Source organism: Drepanopeziza brunnea (genome assembly GCF_022702325.1).
Source record: "Drepanopeziza brunnea f. sp. 'multigermtubi' strain 214-2 chromosome Unknown ctg5, whole genome shotgun sequence".
Classification (NCBI taxonomy): Eukaryota; Fungi; Ascomycota; class Leotiomycetes; order Helotiales; family Drepanopezizaceae; genus Drepanopeziza; species Drepanopeziza brunnea.
The window spans coordinates 2,541,795-2,559,281 of NW_027094068.1; the positions used below are offsets into that span (position 1 = coordinate 2,541,795).

At 50.8% G+C, this 17,487-nt stretch overlaps 3 protein-coding genes across 3 annotated transcripts; 1 reads left to right on the top strand and 2 right to left on the bottom strand.

Moving 5' to 3' along the window:
• Positions 1-279: 279 nt before the first annotated feature.
• On the top strand, positions 280-1,300 carry L3040_004036 (uncharacterized protein; the record flags this gene model as incomplete). The annotated part of the gene is made up of 2 exons (XM_007294187.1): positions 280-328; positions 405-1,300. 2 exons carry the CDS (start codon positions 280-282, stop codon positions 1,298-1,300), a joined length of 945 nt encoding a protein of 314 aa, XP_007294249.1.
• A 4,360-nt stretch (positions 1,301-5,660) lies between these two features.
• Positions 5,661-8,291, bottom strand: L3040_004037 (uncharacterized protein; the record flags this gene model as incomplete). The annotated part of the gene is made up of 3 exons (XM_007289946.1): positions 5,661-5,802; positions 5,855-7,997; positions 8,135-8,291. The coding sequence occupies 3 exons, from the start codon at positions 8,289-8,291 to the stop codon at positions 5,661-5,663; spliced, it is 2,442 nt and encodes an 813-aa protein (XP_007290008.1).
• A 7,972-nt stretch (positions 8,292-16,263) lies between these two features.
• L3040_004038 (uncharacterized protein) lies at positions 16,264-16,807 on the bottom strand (the record flags this gene model as incomplete). Its single annotated transcript, XM_066156643.1, has 3 exons — positions 16,264-16,387; positions 16,457-16,526; positions 16,675-16,807. The coding sequence occupies 3 exons, from the start codon at positions 16,805-16,807 to the stop codon at positions 16,264-16,266; spliced, it is 327 nt and encodes a 108-aa protein (XP_066012217.1).
• Between the last annotated feature and the right edge of the window lie 680 nt (positions 16,808-17,487).

Below are 17,487 nucleotides of genomic sequence, written 5' to 3' on the forward strand. Positions count from 1 at the left end.
TTCTCATGAGTGGTAATTTGACCTTCATTAGTGCTTGGCCTCGTGACATACATTGGCTCTAACAAATCGAGACTATCACGTGAAACCTTCGTCATTGGTAAAACACGCTAAGGCCTTATCGAGTGCTTATCACCCGCAGCGTCAAGCTGTCCAGTTCGGCTTGTGAGCCACCTAGTATTTACATAAAGCCTCTCTACCCGACAACCTCTACAGCGGTTTCTTTTCTTTCAACCAATTCCGCTCTCTGAATAGCATCGAAATCACCGTACGACCGCCATCATGGCAACAGCGAAATTCAACTCCAAATCCCCCACCATCAAGCGCATCCGTAAGCTTCTTCCCCTCCCCTTCCGGCTCTCCCCTCCTCCATCCCTTACAGCATCAACACTAACCAACAATCACAGTGCGCGAAGCCTCCGAACTCGCCACCTCCCCCTCCCCAGACTTCCACGCCGCTCCAGCATCAGATGCTGATCTATTCGACTGGCATTTCACGCTGCGCGGTCCCCCCTCCTCCGCCTTCCAAGAGGGCATCTACCACGGCCGCATCGTATTACCGCCCACCTACCCGCTCCGCCCGCCATCATTCCGCTTCCTGACCCCGTCCGGCCGGTTTGAAGTCAATCGCGAGATCTGTCTTTCCATCAGCGGCCACCATGAGGAGACGTGGATGCCCGCCTGGGGCGTGCGTACTGCGCTCACGGCGCTGAGGACATTCATGGAGACAGAGGCCAAGGGCCAATTGGGCGGCCTGGACACGAATAATGAGGAGCGGGCGAAGATCGCCAAAGGTACGGGGGCATGGAAGTGCGGTGTTTGCGCCAAGACCAATGCCGAAATCTTGAAGGAGTGTGAGGAGGAGGCTGCGAAGATGGAGGGCGGTGCGGCTCAGGAGCCGGAGATCCCGAAGGAGCTGAGTATGGGGTACAAAGACGCGATGGGAAAAGGTGTGCAGGGCGAGGGAGAGAGACCGAAACTGGTCGAGGAGTCGGAAAGTGATGAGCTTGCCGAGGGGTTCGTGAGGACTGGTTTTGATGGTGCGGGGGATGAGCAAAGCTCGAGCTCGGCGCCTGCAGTTGCTCCGCTCCCTGTTGCGAGACCTGCGCAGAGCGTGCCTCAGCCGACTGGCGCTACAGTGCCTAATGCACCGAGAGCTGCGGTCGCGAGGGCGTACCCGACTCGAGTGACGCAAAGGAGGGTCAGTGACGAGTCCGGCTCTCCGGTCTGGCTGGATAGAGTCATTGGGGCAGTGATCTTCTGCTTGATTGCGCTTGTCATGAAAGTTGTACTTGGTCTCTAGGATGGCCACTAAAGAGGACACATCTGCGGGAGAACACGTGCAGAGTCTTGGATGTACATTGCTGGCTGGCTGTTTCTGGATTTGGATGTTGGCGTTGGGGATCGTGGCGCGTTTGATACCTATGGGTTCTCCTGAAAAATATAGCGGACATGGCTGATACTTCAGCGCATCTTACTATACGCAAACGGTACTTCTGGGGAATATTGTTTGTTCAACGTACTCGGGCTTACCGAGCAAGTTACGAGGGGCAGTGTCCAATAACTCAGACTAACCTCTCGGCGTATTTCTCTTCATGTTCTTCAAGTCCAAACCGACGTAGAAAGAAAGGCTCATGCCTCGATTTTGGCACTCTTGTCGCAACAACGAGCCGTCTCCCTCTCATGATCGCCGACCCATCCCGTCTTTCCTGTAGCATCGCAGACTCCAACCCTTGGACCATTCTCACCACTTACTTTGGCTGTACGAAGATGCTCATTATTAGCCGCACCCTTGACTTTAGATTTGCGGGTCACGGCTGCTGGCTGCTGGCAAGGCAATTAGCATATCGTATTGACGTATTGAAGTCGAAGGTTTACCTGAGACCTCCACGACAGCTAAGTAGGGAGATGACTCCTTCGGCAGTTCATCCCAGTGGGAGCAGAGCGCAAAGCATCTCCATACAGTACCAACCCCAATGAGCAGCTAGTAGTAGCAAGTCGTCCACGCAATACCACTTACGTAGTACTTACCTGGAAGGAACGCCCAGCACGTGAATCACAGCCTGCCGCCTCGCGTGCAGGTTTATCCCCTTTGGCTACGAGATTCTAATCCATTTCTGCTCGCGCTCTCGCTATACAGCCCCCTCACGCACCCCCCTTTCGGATTTGATAACCGCTATGCGAATACAGCTACGCAGTTCTCGGATACGCGAGACTTACTTGCGGGACTACCTTTCCTGTTTCTCTACACGTAACGTTTCTCTACACGTAACGTTTCTCTAAACACAACGTTTCCCTACACATAACGTTTCCCTACACCAAACCAATCTCCTCCTCGCTCATACCCGATCCGTCCAAGGCTGAGGCGAAAAAAAAAAAACATCCCATCCCCTCTCATCCCATCCCATCTAGTCTAGCTATCTTCCCGACCGCCGCAACAGGGCAAAGGAAAGACTCCCCGTCTACCTCTTTCGTCTTTCATCTCTCCGCCTCGTTTCCAGATCCGTATCAGGGGAACGGAGACGCCGCTGGGCTTTGCACGTACGTACCGGTATCGCCATCGATCATCCCGCCTCGACGGCACGTGTGCACTGCATCATCGCCTGTAGACGACATCTTCCTGTAAGCGATACAGTACAACAACAACGGGGGAAGGGGGAGTGCGCTACGATTCCTCACCTACACGAAATGAACGGCCCTTCCAAACCTCCAGCTCTCCCCTCCCGCAGCAGAGCGAGTCTAGCATGCCGAAATGGAAGTAAACCAGCCTTTCCTTTCTCGAAAAGATTTCCCCTTTTTACCAGCTATATGAAGGAGCTTCCTCCTCCTTCTTCTTCTTCTTCTTCTTCTTCTTCTTCTTCTTCTTCTTCTTCTTCTTCTTCTTCTTCTTCTTCTTTTTCTCCTTCTCCTTCTTCTCCTCCTTCTCCTCCTTCTCCTTCTTCCCACCACGCCCACCACGCCGACTACAATCTACACTAGACGAGCCAACCGATTGAAAATACCGAGGATTGGCAACGAAGAAAGAGAGAAGATAGGAAGAGAGGAAGAAGGGGTATCAGACTCAGACTTGCGCTTTCGATTGAAGAGGCTAGGTACTTACTACTACTCGGCTAGCTAGCTAGCTGACTGCGGTGCGGCTTCGAATTTAGCTCGATGATGGATCGATACCGGTGTGCGTTAGTTATAGTTACGCTGGACTTTGCTTTTTCAGGGGGGGGTTCTTCGATGAAGGTGTATATATATTATATCTTTTCAGCGGATCCATCTCATCCCATCCCATCCCATCTCATCCCATCCCATCCCATCTTATCCGTAAGAGAAAGGGCATAATCGATCGATCGATCGCAGCTGCGCTGTACCGTACCAACCTGAGATTGCTTTACGGGCTACACCGGTTATGCGATGGTACCGGGGGGATCAGAGACCCGGGCCCGGCTGTGTGGGAGAGAGCTCTTTCTTTCTTTTTCCTGGACGTGGTTTTGGACTCTCGATTGGATGGATGGTAGGTGCTTTATAGGTAATTCTTTGGCTGGACACGTCGCCGCACCTCATAAGAGGGCCTAAAATCCAAGCGTTGCGTTGTATTGTATTGCGTTTTGGAAGCCGCTTGACGAACGGTAATAAATCCACCCTCCCACCCATCAAAAAAAAAAAAAAACAACAACATCCCTCGCCGCAGCACTTCTCAAAGCTCCCCAAACCCTTCTTACACATTACAAATCCTTAGCTAAACACGTCGCCGCACCTCATAAGAGGTCCTAAATCCAAGCGTTGCGTTGCGTTGTATTGCGTTTTGGAAGCCGCTTGATGGTGATGAATCCGTTCGTCTACCCACCCATCCACCATCCATTCACCCATCCACCCACTATGCATCAATCCATCCACCTATCCACTCATCCACTCACTCACCCATCCAACCACCAAACCACCCTAACCAACTCACCCACTCACTCACCCATCCAACCACCAAACCACCAAACCACCAATCCAACCAACCAACCCAACTCACCAACCACCTACCAACCACCATCCAAACAAGCAAGCAAACAGATACATACATACCGGCAACTCAGAACTAAAGCGCCCCATAAGCGAGCACCTAGGCACGCACGCACGCACGAACGCAAGCACGCACGCAAGCACGCAAGCAAGCAAGCACGCACGCACGCAAGCACGCAAGCACGCAAGCACGCAAGCAAGCAAGCACGCACGCACGCACGCAAGCACCTAGGCAAGCAAGCACGCAGTCACGAACGCAGTCACGAACGCAAGCAAGCACCTAGAAACCTAGAAACCTAGAAACCTAGCTAGGCGCGAGCAAAAGTCTAGAAAGTCAAGTCGGAACGAGAGGGGTGGATGGGATGGATGAGATGGATAGGGTGGAATAGGATGGGTGGATGGGTGGACTAGGATAGGATGGGTCGAGAGGGGTGGAATAGGATGGGATGGGGTGGGTCGAGAGGGGATGGATAGGATGGGATGGGTCGAGAGGGGTGGGTCGAGAGGGGTGGAATAGAATGGGATAAGATGGGATCGTACGGTATGTATGTGTATGTATGTGTATGTATGTGTATGTATGTGTATATACGGAAATGCCAGAGGGGTAGGTACCGAGCCGTCGTGTGCAGAATCCTGTGCATCAAGCGTTGAGAACCGGCTGAGCACGATTGATCTAGGCAGTTAGTTGTCGGACAATCACTACCAATGCAAGAAGTCGCTGCCAACGATCATTCGGACTTCAACATCAAACCCAAGTCGCTTCACCCCCACACAAGAGACAGCGAAAGTGGCTACCATCTGTAAAAGTATCAATTGACTATTTATTTATACACTTCGAGAACGACAGACTCTGTACGTCTCTCCTCTTCCAAGACGCCCCTCCTCGTACCAAAATGTAACAATCACCGGCCAATCCTTGTATCCCTCCCCCCGGGTACCTCATGCCCTCCCTACACTAGATACAGTAGAAAGTGAGGGGGGGAAAAGGAGACAAAACTCGCAAGCAGGCAAAGGCAGGAAGCAAGATTGTATATCGAACAAGGTATCTGATGACGAGGAGAAGAGAGGATATAAAATCGACTATTAGTAGGTGATATGCTTCCCAAGAACGAAAAGAACAAACCCGAGCGCAGCCAATTTTCTCAAAACAGCCCAAAAGCAGCTAATAGGACAGGGGCAGAACCAACAGTATGAGGTGGGCCAGCCAAGTGTGCGTGATTAAGTAGGAGGTGCGCCGTAACCGCAATGATGATGACAAGCGCGCCGTGAGGAGATGGTATATGAGGAAAGTGAGAGAGATAGAGAGAGAGAGAGAGAGAGAGAGAACGAGCAATGATAAAGATCCCCGAATGCTGCCCCAGCCCCAAGCCAGACCCAGCCAACCCGAAAACCAAGACCAACCAGCCCCGTATTGTTGCCCGTGACCTTATTTCTCTGGGAATGTCTTCTGCCTGCCAGCATAATTCCTGCCATCAGATAACAGAGCCTGTAAATCGCTATATGCAAGTGTAACACGCAAAAAGAAAAAAAAAGAAAAAAAAAAGAGATATTAAAAAACTATCGCGCGCGCGAGGAGATGGAGTGAGCCGGATATCAGAGTCTATGCAAAGAAAGACCAAGGAAAAATCATGGAAATCGTTAGGGGCAGAGAAAGAGCGACGATTTTAATACACGCTATCGTCATTGTCGTCCGGGCCTTGAGAGATCATCGAAGGCGTGGAGACGTCAGAGCCTTCAATGTCATCTTGGTAGCCACACAGGGCTTGACCATGGAATCGGAAGGATTCACCCATGAGCTTGGTGATGCTAAGCGAATGTCAGCGGGACGCGTCTTGAAGGTGGGAGTGGAACGTCTTACCCCCAGACGACAACCTCGTCGAGCATACTTCCCCAGATCCGCGCAACGGTGGAGCTGAGAGTGGTATTCTCAATCTCGACCGCGTCATCAGCGAACAGCGACCTGATCTTGTGGTACATGGCGGTTTCCTCCTCGGTTGCGATCTCCGTCTCGTCGTTTTCCAGACGATAAAGCCACAAGCTGAGGATGACCATGAGATCAAGACCACAGAGGGGGTGCTCGATGCTCCAGTTGGTGGGCGAGGTGCGTGCAACCCACCGAATGCCCTGGACAGCTGCAGTTTCAATGCAGTTGTAGCATTCTTGAATGACCTTGATCATCTCACTGGATCGCTTCACTTTGCTCTGGGCAGCCGACATGGCCGCGGCCACCTCGTACGAGTCGTGGTATCGCAGCACCTCTTGGATGGATTTGAGGTCGACTTCCAGACGAGCCCGCGCGTTTCGGAACATGGCCATCGCGTTGAAGATGAGCGGGTGGCCCTTGTGCGGCGCGCTGAGAGGGACGGAAGCCATCTCCGGCTCACACAGATCAAGTGATTTCTCCCACGTCTCCAACGCCAGACGCAGCTTGTATTCCGTCACCACATCTTGAAGCGCCTCGGGACTGCGCTTGTGGTACCACACCTCGAGGAAGAGGGCGTTGATCATGACGCGGGTCGCGAAAGCGCTGTAGCGCAACGATTCGCCCTGGAAGAGGTTGTCGTGCGCCACCATGAACGAGGGGGCGCTCGCGGAATCGAGCTTTTCGGACCACGTCGCATCGTCGACGGTCGGCAGATTCCACATCTCCTCGGTCGAAGGCAGCTCCAAGTCTTCGAACTCGTTGAAGCTGATGGCCGGCGTGTGGTTAAAAGACAGCGTCAAGAGCCCAAAGAAGATGTAGACGGCATAGTACGTCCGTCGGCACCCCTCGTCTTCGACCCATTCGGCTTGGGTGGGGGGCGCCCCCTCGCGTTTGTCAGTGCGGATCTTCAGCTCGTAACGGTTCCCAGCGACCATGTTCGCGAGGAGACTCTTGATGGAGCAGGCCCACTCCAGACCCTTCGGATCCCCACTCCAGCTCGAGAAGAGCATGTTGAGCAGGGAGCTTTGCATGGTCCACAGCGGACACTTTCGGGAGCTGAAGTTCTCCTTGTTCTGCAAGAACTGATTGACCAGCACCTTGGCCCCGATGTGCAAGATGTACGCTTGGTCTTGATCGAAAGCATACAACGCACCGATCGAGAGGACGGCCAGCAACAAGGGGGGGGACACGTCCGTCGCCTTGAACGAGGCCGGATGCAAGAACGGCAAGTGATGATGGAACAAGCTGAAGTAGGTTTGCAGAAACCGGTTCAAGGATGCCAAGCTCGGCAGACGGAAGCTGTCCGGGATGGCGCGCTCGCTATCACTGGCGCGGATCTTGTCCAGGATGACGTTGCGTTCATCGTCGTTGAGAACCTGGGGGGCTCGCGGCGCGATGTGGCTCCGGGATTGCGGCGAGGGCGAGGGCTGAGTGGGCGTTGCCGTTCCCGACGCGGGTAGCGAATCGATCATCTGTTGCAGCGCAGGCACGAGGCCATTGTAGCCGTGGGCCGGCGAGTCGCTCATGGGTGCCGAGGGGTTGGCCGGATGCGGCTGCATCGTGCTGGTGCTGGCGCAGGACGCCTGCGACTCGGACCCGGTGGACGTGATCGAGTGCGACTTGGGCTCCGTGGCGGTCGGCGGCATGAAGGAATCCCACTGCACCTGCGGGAGCGAGATGGCCCCGGAGGGGAACGTGACGGATGGCTCCATCAGCGCGGCCGAGCCATGCGAGAAAGCCATTCCAGGTCTATTCTCCGATGGTCCTGCGCCGGCGTTGCGCATCGCCGCCGTGGCCTTGTGGTGCAGGTCAGTCATCAACATGGCCGCGGTCTCGAGATCCACCATGCCATCGCTGCTCGCCTCGATCTGCTCGAGGGCCGAGGTGTCGATCGCGATGGCCGTCTTGGACGGGCCCGCCATGGGATTGGGCTTGGGTCCGGCTCGTCGCTTTACATCGCTGTGGAGAGGGATGCCGCCGTCTTTGGCGTGCACCGTTCGGTCATGTCGGAGAAGCAGATCGCGTCGGACGAAGGTACTCCGACACTTCATACACTTGAACGGACGCTCCTTGGTGTCTGTGGAGGCGGCGCGTTAGCACGAGATTGATGATGTTCATCTCGATTCCGGATGGATGATGGGTGATGGATGATGGGGGAGGGGGGGGCGATCGCACGCGACCGTGGTAGGTGAGGGGCCGAAGCGGGCAACTTACGTGATCTCTCGTGTCGACTGCGATGCTCACTCCGGCTGAAAGCCCGATTACACCACTGACACTTGTACTTTTTTTCGGGGGCCAGCGACGACTTCCGGATGGACGACGATGTGGACGACGGGGCCGTCGGCAACACGCTCATGCTCGCGATGGGCATCTCTGGTAGGTGGACTGAGCTGGCTGGCTGGTCCTGTTGGTTTGATATGTATCGGTCTCCTCTGCTCTCCTCTGCTCTCCTATTCCCTCGTTCCCTCCCAATTATTCCCAGGCCGACGACAGGTGGTGAGACGGGTCTGGCTCGCGAGCGTGGGCGTAGGGCTTAAAGTGTCAAGTAGGCGATGTTCGATGTCGGGTTCATTTGTTGTATTTGTGCGGTCATGGAGTTGTGTGGTGGTGGTATAATGGTGGCCGCGGCCAGTCTCGCGACGGGGATAGTGTCGCGTTCGTCGTGGGGGGAGGGGGGTTTGAGAGGCGGGATTGAACGTCGCCGGATGTGTAGGTGTGAGAGTGAAGAGAGATTGGTGGTATCCCGCTGTATAGCTGTCGTTATTTGTGGTCGATGTTATCGACGACGACGACGATGGGAAGGATGCGGATGCGGATGCTGGTGCTGATGATGCTGATGGAGGGGTTGTAAGAAAGAAAAGAGAGGGGAAACGAACGAAGGTAGGTTGGATGAAGAAAGGAGGAAAGGGAGGGCGAGGGCGAGCCCAGAGCCTGGCAGTGGGAAGAGAGGGTGGGGCTGACTGGGGGGGGGGGGGGAGGGAGGGGGGAGTCCTTTAGCGGAGCAGGGATGAGTTCGGGGCTACATCTAGGCTAGGCGGCGGGGGGGGGGGAGAGGGGGGGGAGGGGGGCGGAGGTGGGGGCAAGGCACGTGTAGCTACTACTAGCTCTTTCCGACTCGGGTTTAGCGGGTATGGGGTGGGGTGGGGTGGGGTGGGATGTGATGGGAATGATTGAAGAAAAAGGGGGGGCAGATGGCAGTTGGCAGTTGGCAGTCAGTCGGTGTTCATCAGTCGGTGTTCATTGGACCTCTGCCTCTGTACAGAGGATACAGAGTAGGTATTGATGTTCAACCCGATTTCGCTTGGTCCCCGCCATCCCGTCCAGTGCAGTGCAGTCCGGACCACCATAGTCGGGGTCTATCAGATCTCACCTCCCGATATCTCTCTCTCCATACTTACGAGTATACCGGTATCCATACAGTGTTACCACTAAGTACCACTCCCACTACTACCACTCCCACTATTACTACTACTACTACTGCTACTACTGCTACTGCTACTGCTACTAGCACCTACAACTAAACCGGTTGAATCATCTCCCCACTCGCATATTGATTGGTGTCGAGAAAAGAAAGCAACCAGAGGAGATGGCGATGCCAAGATAAAACGAACATCCGGGAAGCGAGTATGCAATGTTGGCTTCTCGTGGCTTCTCGGGCCCAGGACGCGCTCTGAGCCACAGACCGACCCACCGGCAGGTAGTAGGTAGTAGGTAGTAGGTAGTAGGTAGCGTGAGGCTGTGGGATGGATGGATATCGAAGTTTGGCCAGCACAACACCACACCACACAACACAGCACAGCACAGCACCACACAGCACAGCACCACACAGCACCACACAGCACAGCACAGTACACAGGTCCAGGTGTCATTCGCTGCGTCTCCATCCGGGTGACCGACTGATGATGGCGCCTCCCTGGACGCCTGGGTGAGACGGACGAATATGAGCCGGTCGATGTGGAAATCGCTGCAAGGGGCCATTCATTTCATCTCATTTCACGCTGACACTACCTACCTACCTACCTACCTACCTACCTACCTACCTACCTACCTACCTACACTACCTGCCTGACATTGCATCGTACGTAGTACATTCATTCCCTCCGCCGTCCAGGCTCCTCGAGGACACGAGCCCTTCGCTTACATCCTCTGCGGCACGTGTGTCCCAGATCTTCCCGGGATTCCAGGGATTGCACGTCTTTTCCACCGAATAGGTACGTCGTACGTAGTGGTAGTAGTAGTGGTAGTAGTAGTAGTAGTAGTATTAGTAGTAGAAGTAGTAGTCGATTCCACACGCCCGGCTCCACGGCGCAAGCCCCGCCTCGGATCTCTCACGTCGCTTTCCAATGCGCACTCCCGGCCGAGACTGACGAGACTGACGAGACTGACGAGCCCGACGAGCCCGACGAGCCCGACGAGCCCGACCTCCCCTCCCGCCTCCGTCTGGCGACAACTACCTACTGCGTACGTCGTACCTGTCCCGGTATGTGCCAGAGCGGGCAGGACCAGGGCCCCGACAACCCAAACAGGAAAAGGGTTGATGATTTACCCTTCATCCGATCCGACTCACAGCTCCTCCCGACCAGCTCTGGTACTGACGACACCGTGACGCAGCACAGCGGTCACGACCCTCTTCAGTCCGCCTCCTCCTGAGTCCTGAGTCCTGAGTCCTCACGGCCGGATGTGGTGTCCTGCCCTGCCGCACCGGTAGCTTCTCGGCCCTCAGGGAAACCCGGAAAGAAGGGAAAATAAAAATAAAAATAAAAAAAAAAAAAAAAAAAAAGGAAAAAAGGAAAAAAGGAAAAAGGCAAAAAAAAAAGAAAAAGAAAAAGAAAAGCAAAAAGGCCACCGGCACTCATCCCCAGCCCCAGATATTCCCGTATCGAGCTCGAGCTGCCGCCGTTGAGCCGTAGGCCATAGCTCTGAATCTGAGATGCGATTCGCCTCTCCTCATCTCACCGCTCTGGATTCTGTAGGGTGTCTATAAGAAGGAGAAGAAGGGGGGGGGAGGAAGAAGGGGAAAGGGGAAGGGGAAGGGGAAGGGGAAGGGGAAGAGGAAGAAGAAGGAGAAGAAGAAGAAGAAGAAGAAGAAGGCCATGACATGACATGACATGACAGGGCAATTAATGCGCGCCAGACGCCGTTCTGTGCAGCGGCCGCCTTGTTCTTTTATTTCTCACTCGGATGGTATCACATTCATCGTCGCGGTCGCAGTGGCACACACGCACGCACGTCGGACCTGGACGTGGAAGCGAGGAGATTTGTCGCGCAACCATTGGGTGCCCGGGTCAGGGCAGCAGGCAGGTCGGCAGGTCGGCAGGTAGGCAGGTAGGTAGGCAGGTACTACTGTACGTAGGTAGCTAACCAGCCAGCCAGCCAGCCATGAGCCAGGTCCTCACGGCAGCCTTGCCCGCCGTGAAATGAAAGGACAATAATATAACAACCGTTCCGCTTCCCCTTCCGCGTCCGCTTCCCCTCCCCCTTCCCCTTCCCTTCCCTTCCCTTCCCCTTCCCCTTGCCCCCCAAGAACCACACCGTCGCAAGTCGCAATCTCAACCTCAACCTCAACCTCAACCTCAACCTCAACCTCAATCTCAACCTCAACCTCAACCTCAACCTCAACCTCAACCCCATCAGCAGCCCCCCCTCATCAAAGCTACTACTACTACGTACTACCGATACCCCTCCCAAGTACGGAGCAAACACTACGTAGTAACTTCCCTAGCCTAGCCGGAGACGGGGAACGGCTCGCCGCTTCAAGCAGACAGATAGTAGTAGTAGTAGTAGTAGTATCACACCTACTACTACCTACCAACCTACCAACCTACTATAGTACTACTACCAACCTACCTCCCTATCTAGTCCAGCACACAGTCCGTATTCGACGGATGCCATGCCAGGTACAGGGTACACACCGATAGTGCCGACCCACCTCCCAAGTTCGTGATCCCTCCCTTGCCCCCTTGGGCCCTTTCCCCCCCCCTGGCGCGCACTACTGTAGGAAGCACTTCCCCGGAGCCGTTGCCCATGACCCATGTCGCCCGAGTCAACGACCAGGACTGGGACTGGGACTAGGGGAGGGGGACTAGGGGAGGGAGGGGGAGGGGGAGGGGAGGGGAGGGGAGGGGAGGGGCAGGGAAAGCAAAAAAGAAAAAGTGGAAGAGGAAAAACCGGAAAAAGGGAGGGGAGGGGCGGGGAGGGGCGGGCAGGAGGGCAAGAGGGTAGGAGGGCAAGCGAAAAAATATGGAAAAACATGGAAAAAAAAAAAAAAAAAAAAAGGGGGATAATAGGGGAAAATAGGAGAAAGGGGAAACGGAAAAGAGCGCATAGGGTAAAAAGAACTGGGACTGGGACGAGTGAAAACAAACTACTACAACTACAACTACCTACTGTACTGTACTGTATTAGTATTAGACTGTAAGTAATGCTCCCCCTTCCCTTCCCCCCTTCCCCCCCTTTCCCCCTTCTTCTTCTGTTTTTGCCTTTGGCTCAACTCGCTCGTTTCATGCCTTCTCTTCAGAAAGAAAGAAAGAAAGAAGTCTCCCGTTTGGCTCGTTGCTCGTTGCTTGATGCGTGCTGTAAGTGCGGGACGGACGGACGGACGGTCGGACGGGGTAAGGACGGACGGTAAGGACGGGGTAAGGACGGACGGTAAGGACGGGGTAAGGACGGGGTAATTATACGTACGTCTTCCGTAATGATCTACCTACCTACTTGGTACTTGGTGCTTATAATTAGTAGTGGTAGTGGTGGTGGTGGTGGTGGTGGAGGAGGTAGCGAATGAATGTGTAGGACCGGTATGTACCTAGTGGTTGTAATTGTATCTGTATGTATCTGTACGGTATCGGCCCCCCCCCCTCCTTGGGTCACTTGTGCGAGGGAGGCTACGCTGGTTACTAACTAGATGGGAGGGAGAGAGGGAGGGAGGGAGGGGCGGAAGAGGTTAGTAGATGGGTGGATGGGTGGATGGATGGATGGATGGATAAGGAAGGAAGTAAATAATTAATTAGTTAATGAATGGATGAGTGGATGAGTGGATGAGTGGATAGGTGGATGGATGAATGAGTAGGTAGATGGATGGATGAACGAATGGATGAATGGATGAGTGGATAGATGGATAAATGAATAAATGAATAAATGAATAAATGAATAAATGAATAAATGAATAAATGAATAAATGAATAAATGAATAAATGAATAAATGAATAAATGAATAAATGAATAAATGAATAAATGAATAAATGAATAAATGAATAAATGAATAAATGAATAAATAAATACATAAATAAATAAATACATAGATAAATAAATACATAAATAAATAAACAAATGAATAGATGAATGGATGAATAAATGAATAAATGAATAAATGAATAAATGAATAAATGAATAAATGAATAAATGAATAAATGAATAAATGAATAAATAATTGAATAGATGAGTAGATAGATGGATAGATAGATGGATAAGTAGATGAGTAGATGAGTAGATAAATGAATAAATGAATAGATGAATAAGAAATGGAGAAGGGAAGGGAAAATTTAGGGAGAGAAAAAAGTGAGAAAATCGATGGAAAGGTCGTGTTGTGAGAGTGGGTGAGAATGAGAGCTGTAGAACGAAAGAAACGACTGGAGGAACGAATGAAACGGAACTTGCGACGGTTTGGTTTGTTTGTTCGTTCGATTACGGATTATAGATTATAGATTATAGATTATAGATTATACCTTAAAGGCAGGTAGAGGGTTATTTAAACCGTCAACTGACAATCCGATGACGGTCTCTTTAAAAGACGATTCCAAGAGGTTGGCATAGCTAGTGGATCATCTTAAGCCGATACTTAAAATTGAGTAGAATCTGAAAACAAACGATTTAAATAATTTAAATCGTAGCTAGCTATAATAAAAATGTTTTAATCGATTAAATCGTTTTTTATAAGAGCTCGTCTTTTCGTTAAAAGATTATTACTAAAATAATATTGTTTTGATCGATTAAATAGTCGTTTATAAAAGTCGGTCTTTTTACGAAACGATCGTTTTAAGACCGTCTTGTGGCCGTTCTGTAGCCGTCCCAAGGCCGTCCCCGAACTTGAAACCGTCTCCGAAAACGTAGATTAATAAGCAAATAATCTTTATTTTCTTTCAATTGCATAGCAATGTACCCTCTACTACCACCCTCCCCCCCCCTTCTTTCCCACTTAGCAAGCGATACAGGGCACACAATGCGCGGGTGAACTTTTGCTCAATCGATCGATTCCGATTATAAAAAATTTAAAGCGTTGATATATAAGCCGTGGCAGCGATACCGAGAAATATCTTAGCATCGAATTTATTAAATTATTCTTAAAACGATTTTATTTAAAAAACGATTTTTATTTATAATTATATTTTCTTTAAAATAATTATCGAACTATTTCAATTTTTTTAAACGAGCTTATTAGTAAGCTTGTTTTAAAAATATAAACGGGGACGGCTATGAGACGGCCGTGGGACGGTCCCAAGCTCGGGGACGATTAAAAAGGTGAATTATTCTTGATTAATAACTAGTACTGATTTTAAATAGTTTAATAACCGTCTTATATAAAAGAGGGTCGGAGGACCGCTCAAATGACCCCTTACCTGCCTTTAAGGTAGATTATAGATTATAGATTATAGATTATAGATTATAGATTATAGATTATAGATTATAGATTATAGATTATAGATTATAGATTATAGATAGACGAGATGAGATAAGACATGCGTGTATGTGGGTGTATACGTAGTATGTGTGTGGTTATACCGGTCCCGTAGTCCCATTCACCATTTAAGCTAATACCGGTACGCAGGGAGATCCGCGTCGCGGTACGTCGTACTTGATTATCCGTATACGTACAATCGGTACACACATACACATACACATACATATACACAGGTTACAGTCACAGTCACAGTACCAAGTTCCAGTTCCAGATTCCAGATTCCAGATCGCTACACAAAACTCCATCACCGATACCTACCTACCTACGTTCTTACCTACCCACCTCATAGCTAAAAATAGACAGCCAGCCAGGGCTTTAGGCTTTAGGGTTCAGAAGCACGGAGAGAAAGAGTAAGAGAAAGAGAAAGAGAAAGAGAGCAGAAAAGAAAAGGAAAAAAAATAAATTAAAATAAGAAAAGAAAAGCGCACGCGATACTGTTTGTTTCTTGTCCTACTAGGTAGGTACTATAGTTGTGTACTCGCGACTTTTCCCTTTCCTTTTTTCCCCCGTCCCGTATCCGCTCGGTGGGGGGAAGATTAGTACCGGTAGGTACGAAGGGAGTACCGGTACCGGTAGTATAGTATAGTATGGAGTCGTGTGCAGCATTCATCTAGGTAGGTTACCGGTACTCACTTAGGTACGGTACGGTACGGTACTCACCGACTCACTTACTCACGCACTTGCAGTACCGTACCGTACCGTATCCACTAAAGATCTCCATCCTCATCTCCATCTCCATCTCCATCTCCACGTTAACCTTCCTTCACCTTAACCTCTCCCCCTAGCAAGAGTGAGTTCCCCTACGATCCCGATCCGGATCGTCGACGGTAAGTATAGTATGGTATCGGTATAGTATACGGTAGTAAGCAAGTAAGCAGTCAATCATTCAATCAAGTACTACTAGCTAATCAATCAAACGCAGACGAGCGAAACTCTAAACGAGATGTGCGGTTTGGCTATTTTTAGTTTTGGTTGTTGTACTTGTAAGAGTAAGAGTAAGAGTAAGAGTGGGAATGGCCCCCCTTCTTGTTCTTGTGGTTCTTGTCCTTCTTCTTGTTGTTCTTGTCCTTCTTCTTCTTCTTTTGCTCTTCGAGGTTTTTTCCTTCTTGGGGATGGGGTGGTGGGGTGGAAGGGATGGGAAGGGATGGAGGGGGGGGGGGGGGGGAGGGGGGGGGGTGGCATGCGATGCGATGGGAATGGTGGTGGTGGGTACGTACTACATATCCACGGTACCGGCCTAAGTATTACCCCTCGAGGGTGCCTCGAAATTGTAGTTTCCACTTTCAGCCCCCTCCTGGTTTCCCTACCCTCGAGGGGGGGGGGTAATACTTTACGCCTGGGACGTAGTAGTAGTAGTATTCACTCTCCAAAGGCTTTTACATATTTTCACCGTCTAAGAAGGCTCGATTTTCGACTTGTTCGAAGTAGGTAGGTATGCAAGTTTCATTTGTTTTGATACCGTACGTAGCTAGCTATATACCGGTATGTAATCGCTAAGCAGAAAAGAGTGAAATGCATACCTACGTAACAAATGCCCCCTCCTCCCTCCGCTTGACGTCTCCGCAACGACTGCATTTTGCCAAAGCTGTATGCCATGCAGAACAGCTCTCTATCGGCATCTGAGAGAGGAGATCGCGTTGTCAAATTGCTCACCAACGCCGGGCTCAACCGCGATTTCCTTGATCTTGCCAGTATGCTGAAAAGACCCAGAGATGCCAACGCAATCAAAATCACTAGCGATTTCCAGATCAGCTATTTTTTTTTTTTTTTTTTGTTAAAAGGATGAAAGTGGAAATGCTTACACGAAAAAGTCGCATGTCAAAGTTCCGGTATCTAGAGAGCTAGCTGTATCCGTGGTAATGGCAAGAGGGACTTTCAAGGCTTGTCAGCTTTTCTTCTCAAAGGGAAATCCCCCCCCCCCCCCCCCCCCCCCCCAAAAAAAAAAAAAAAAAAAAAAAAAAAAAAAAAAAAAAGAAGAAGAAGAAATTTTAATAAAGAGGGTCGAAGAGAGGTGTCTAACCGCAAGTCTCGATTTCTAGCTCGATACGGTAGCACGATACATAATTTGGATCTTCGCAAACCGTGATGTTCCTTGCCGCCACGGCAGAAGCCGCTACGAGAGCCGCGGCGACGATCCGCTTGCTGAGCATCATGTTTGGCAAGGGGAGAGAAAGCCTGTTCTCTTGAGAGAATAATAGATGGGAGGAATGTAAGATGGATTGAAAAAAGAGGATGGGTACCGACCGGTGTGTCTATGTCTCGAGCGGACTTTGAAGACGGTTGAATATATACATATATATATATATATATATATATATATATATTGGTAGATTTATAAATAATTATACACTTTTGACGTGTTTCTGGTTTGCGTTGGTCGTGATACCGTACTACGTAGTACTAGATTGGTCGCTTTCGTATTGGTTTAAGGGGGTTTCAGAGCGATTACGTATTACTACGTTACAGGCCAGGTACTACGTACGTACGGTAGTAGAAGTAGTACTGTAGTATGATTTGATTGATTGATTGATTGATTGATTGATACCCCTTGGCAAAGGTAAAGGCGAGGTCTGCTTTTTTTGGCATCTTCTGGGCCTGCTGTTTTCCTTCTAGGGTTCTAGGGAGGGGGTAGGGAGTAGGGAGTAGGTACCGGTAGGTACTACGTAGGTATCCCTGTCCTTGTCGGAATGGAAGATGCTACTACTATAAATACAGAACAGTACAGAGGAAGTACAGTAAGTGAAGAGGAAGAGGAAGACAGAGAAGGTTTAAATGGTCCGTGGAAGGGGGATTGAGCATGGGATTGAATGGGAATGGGATGTGAATGGGATGG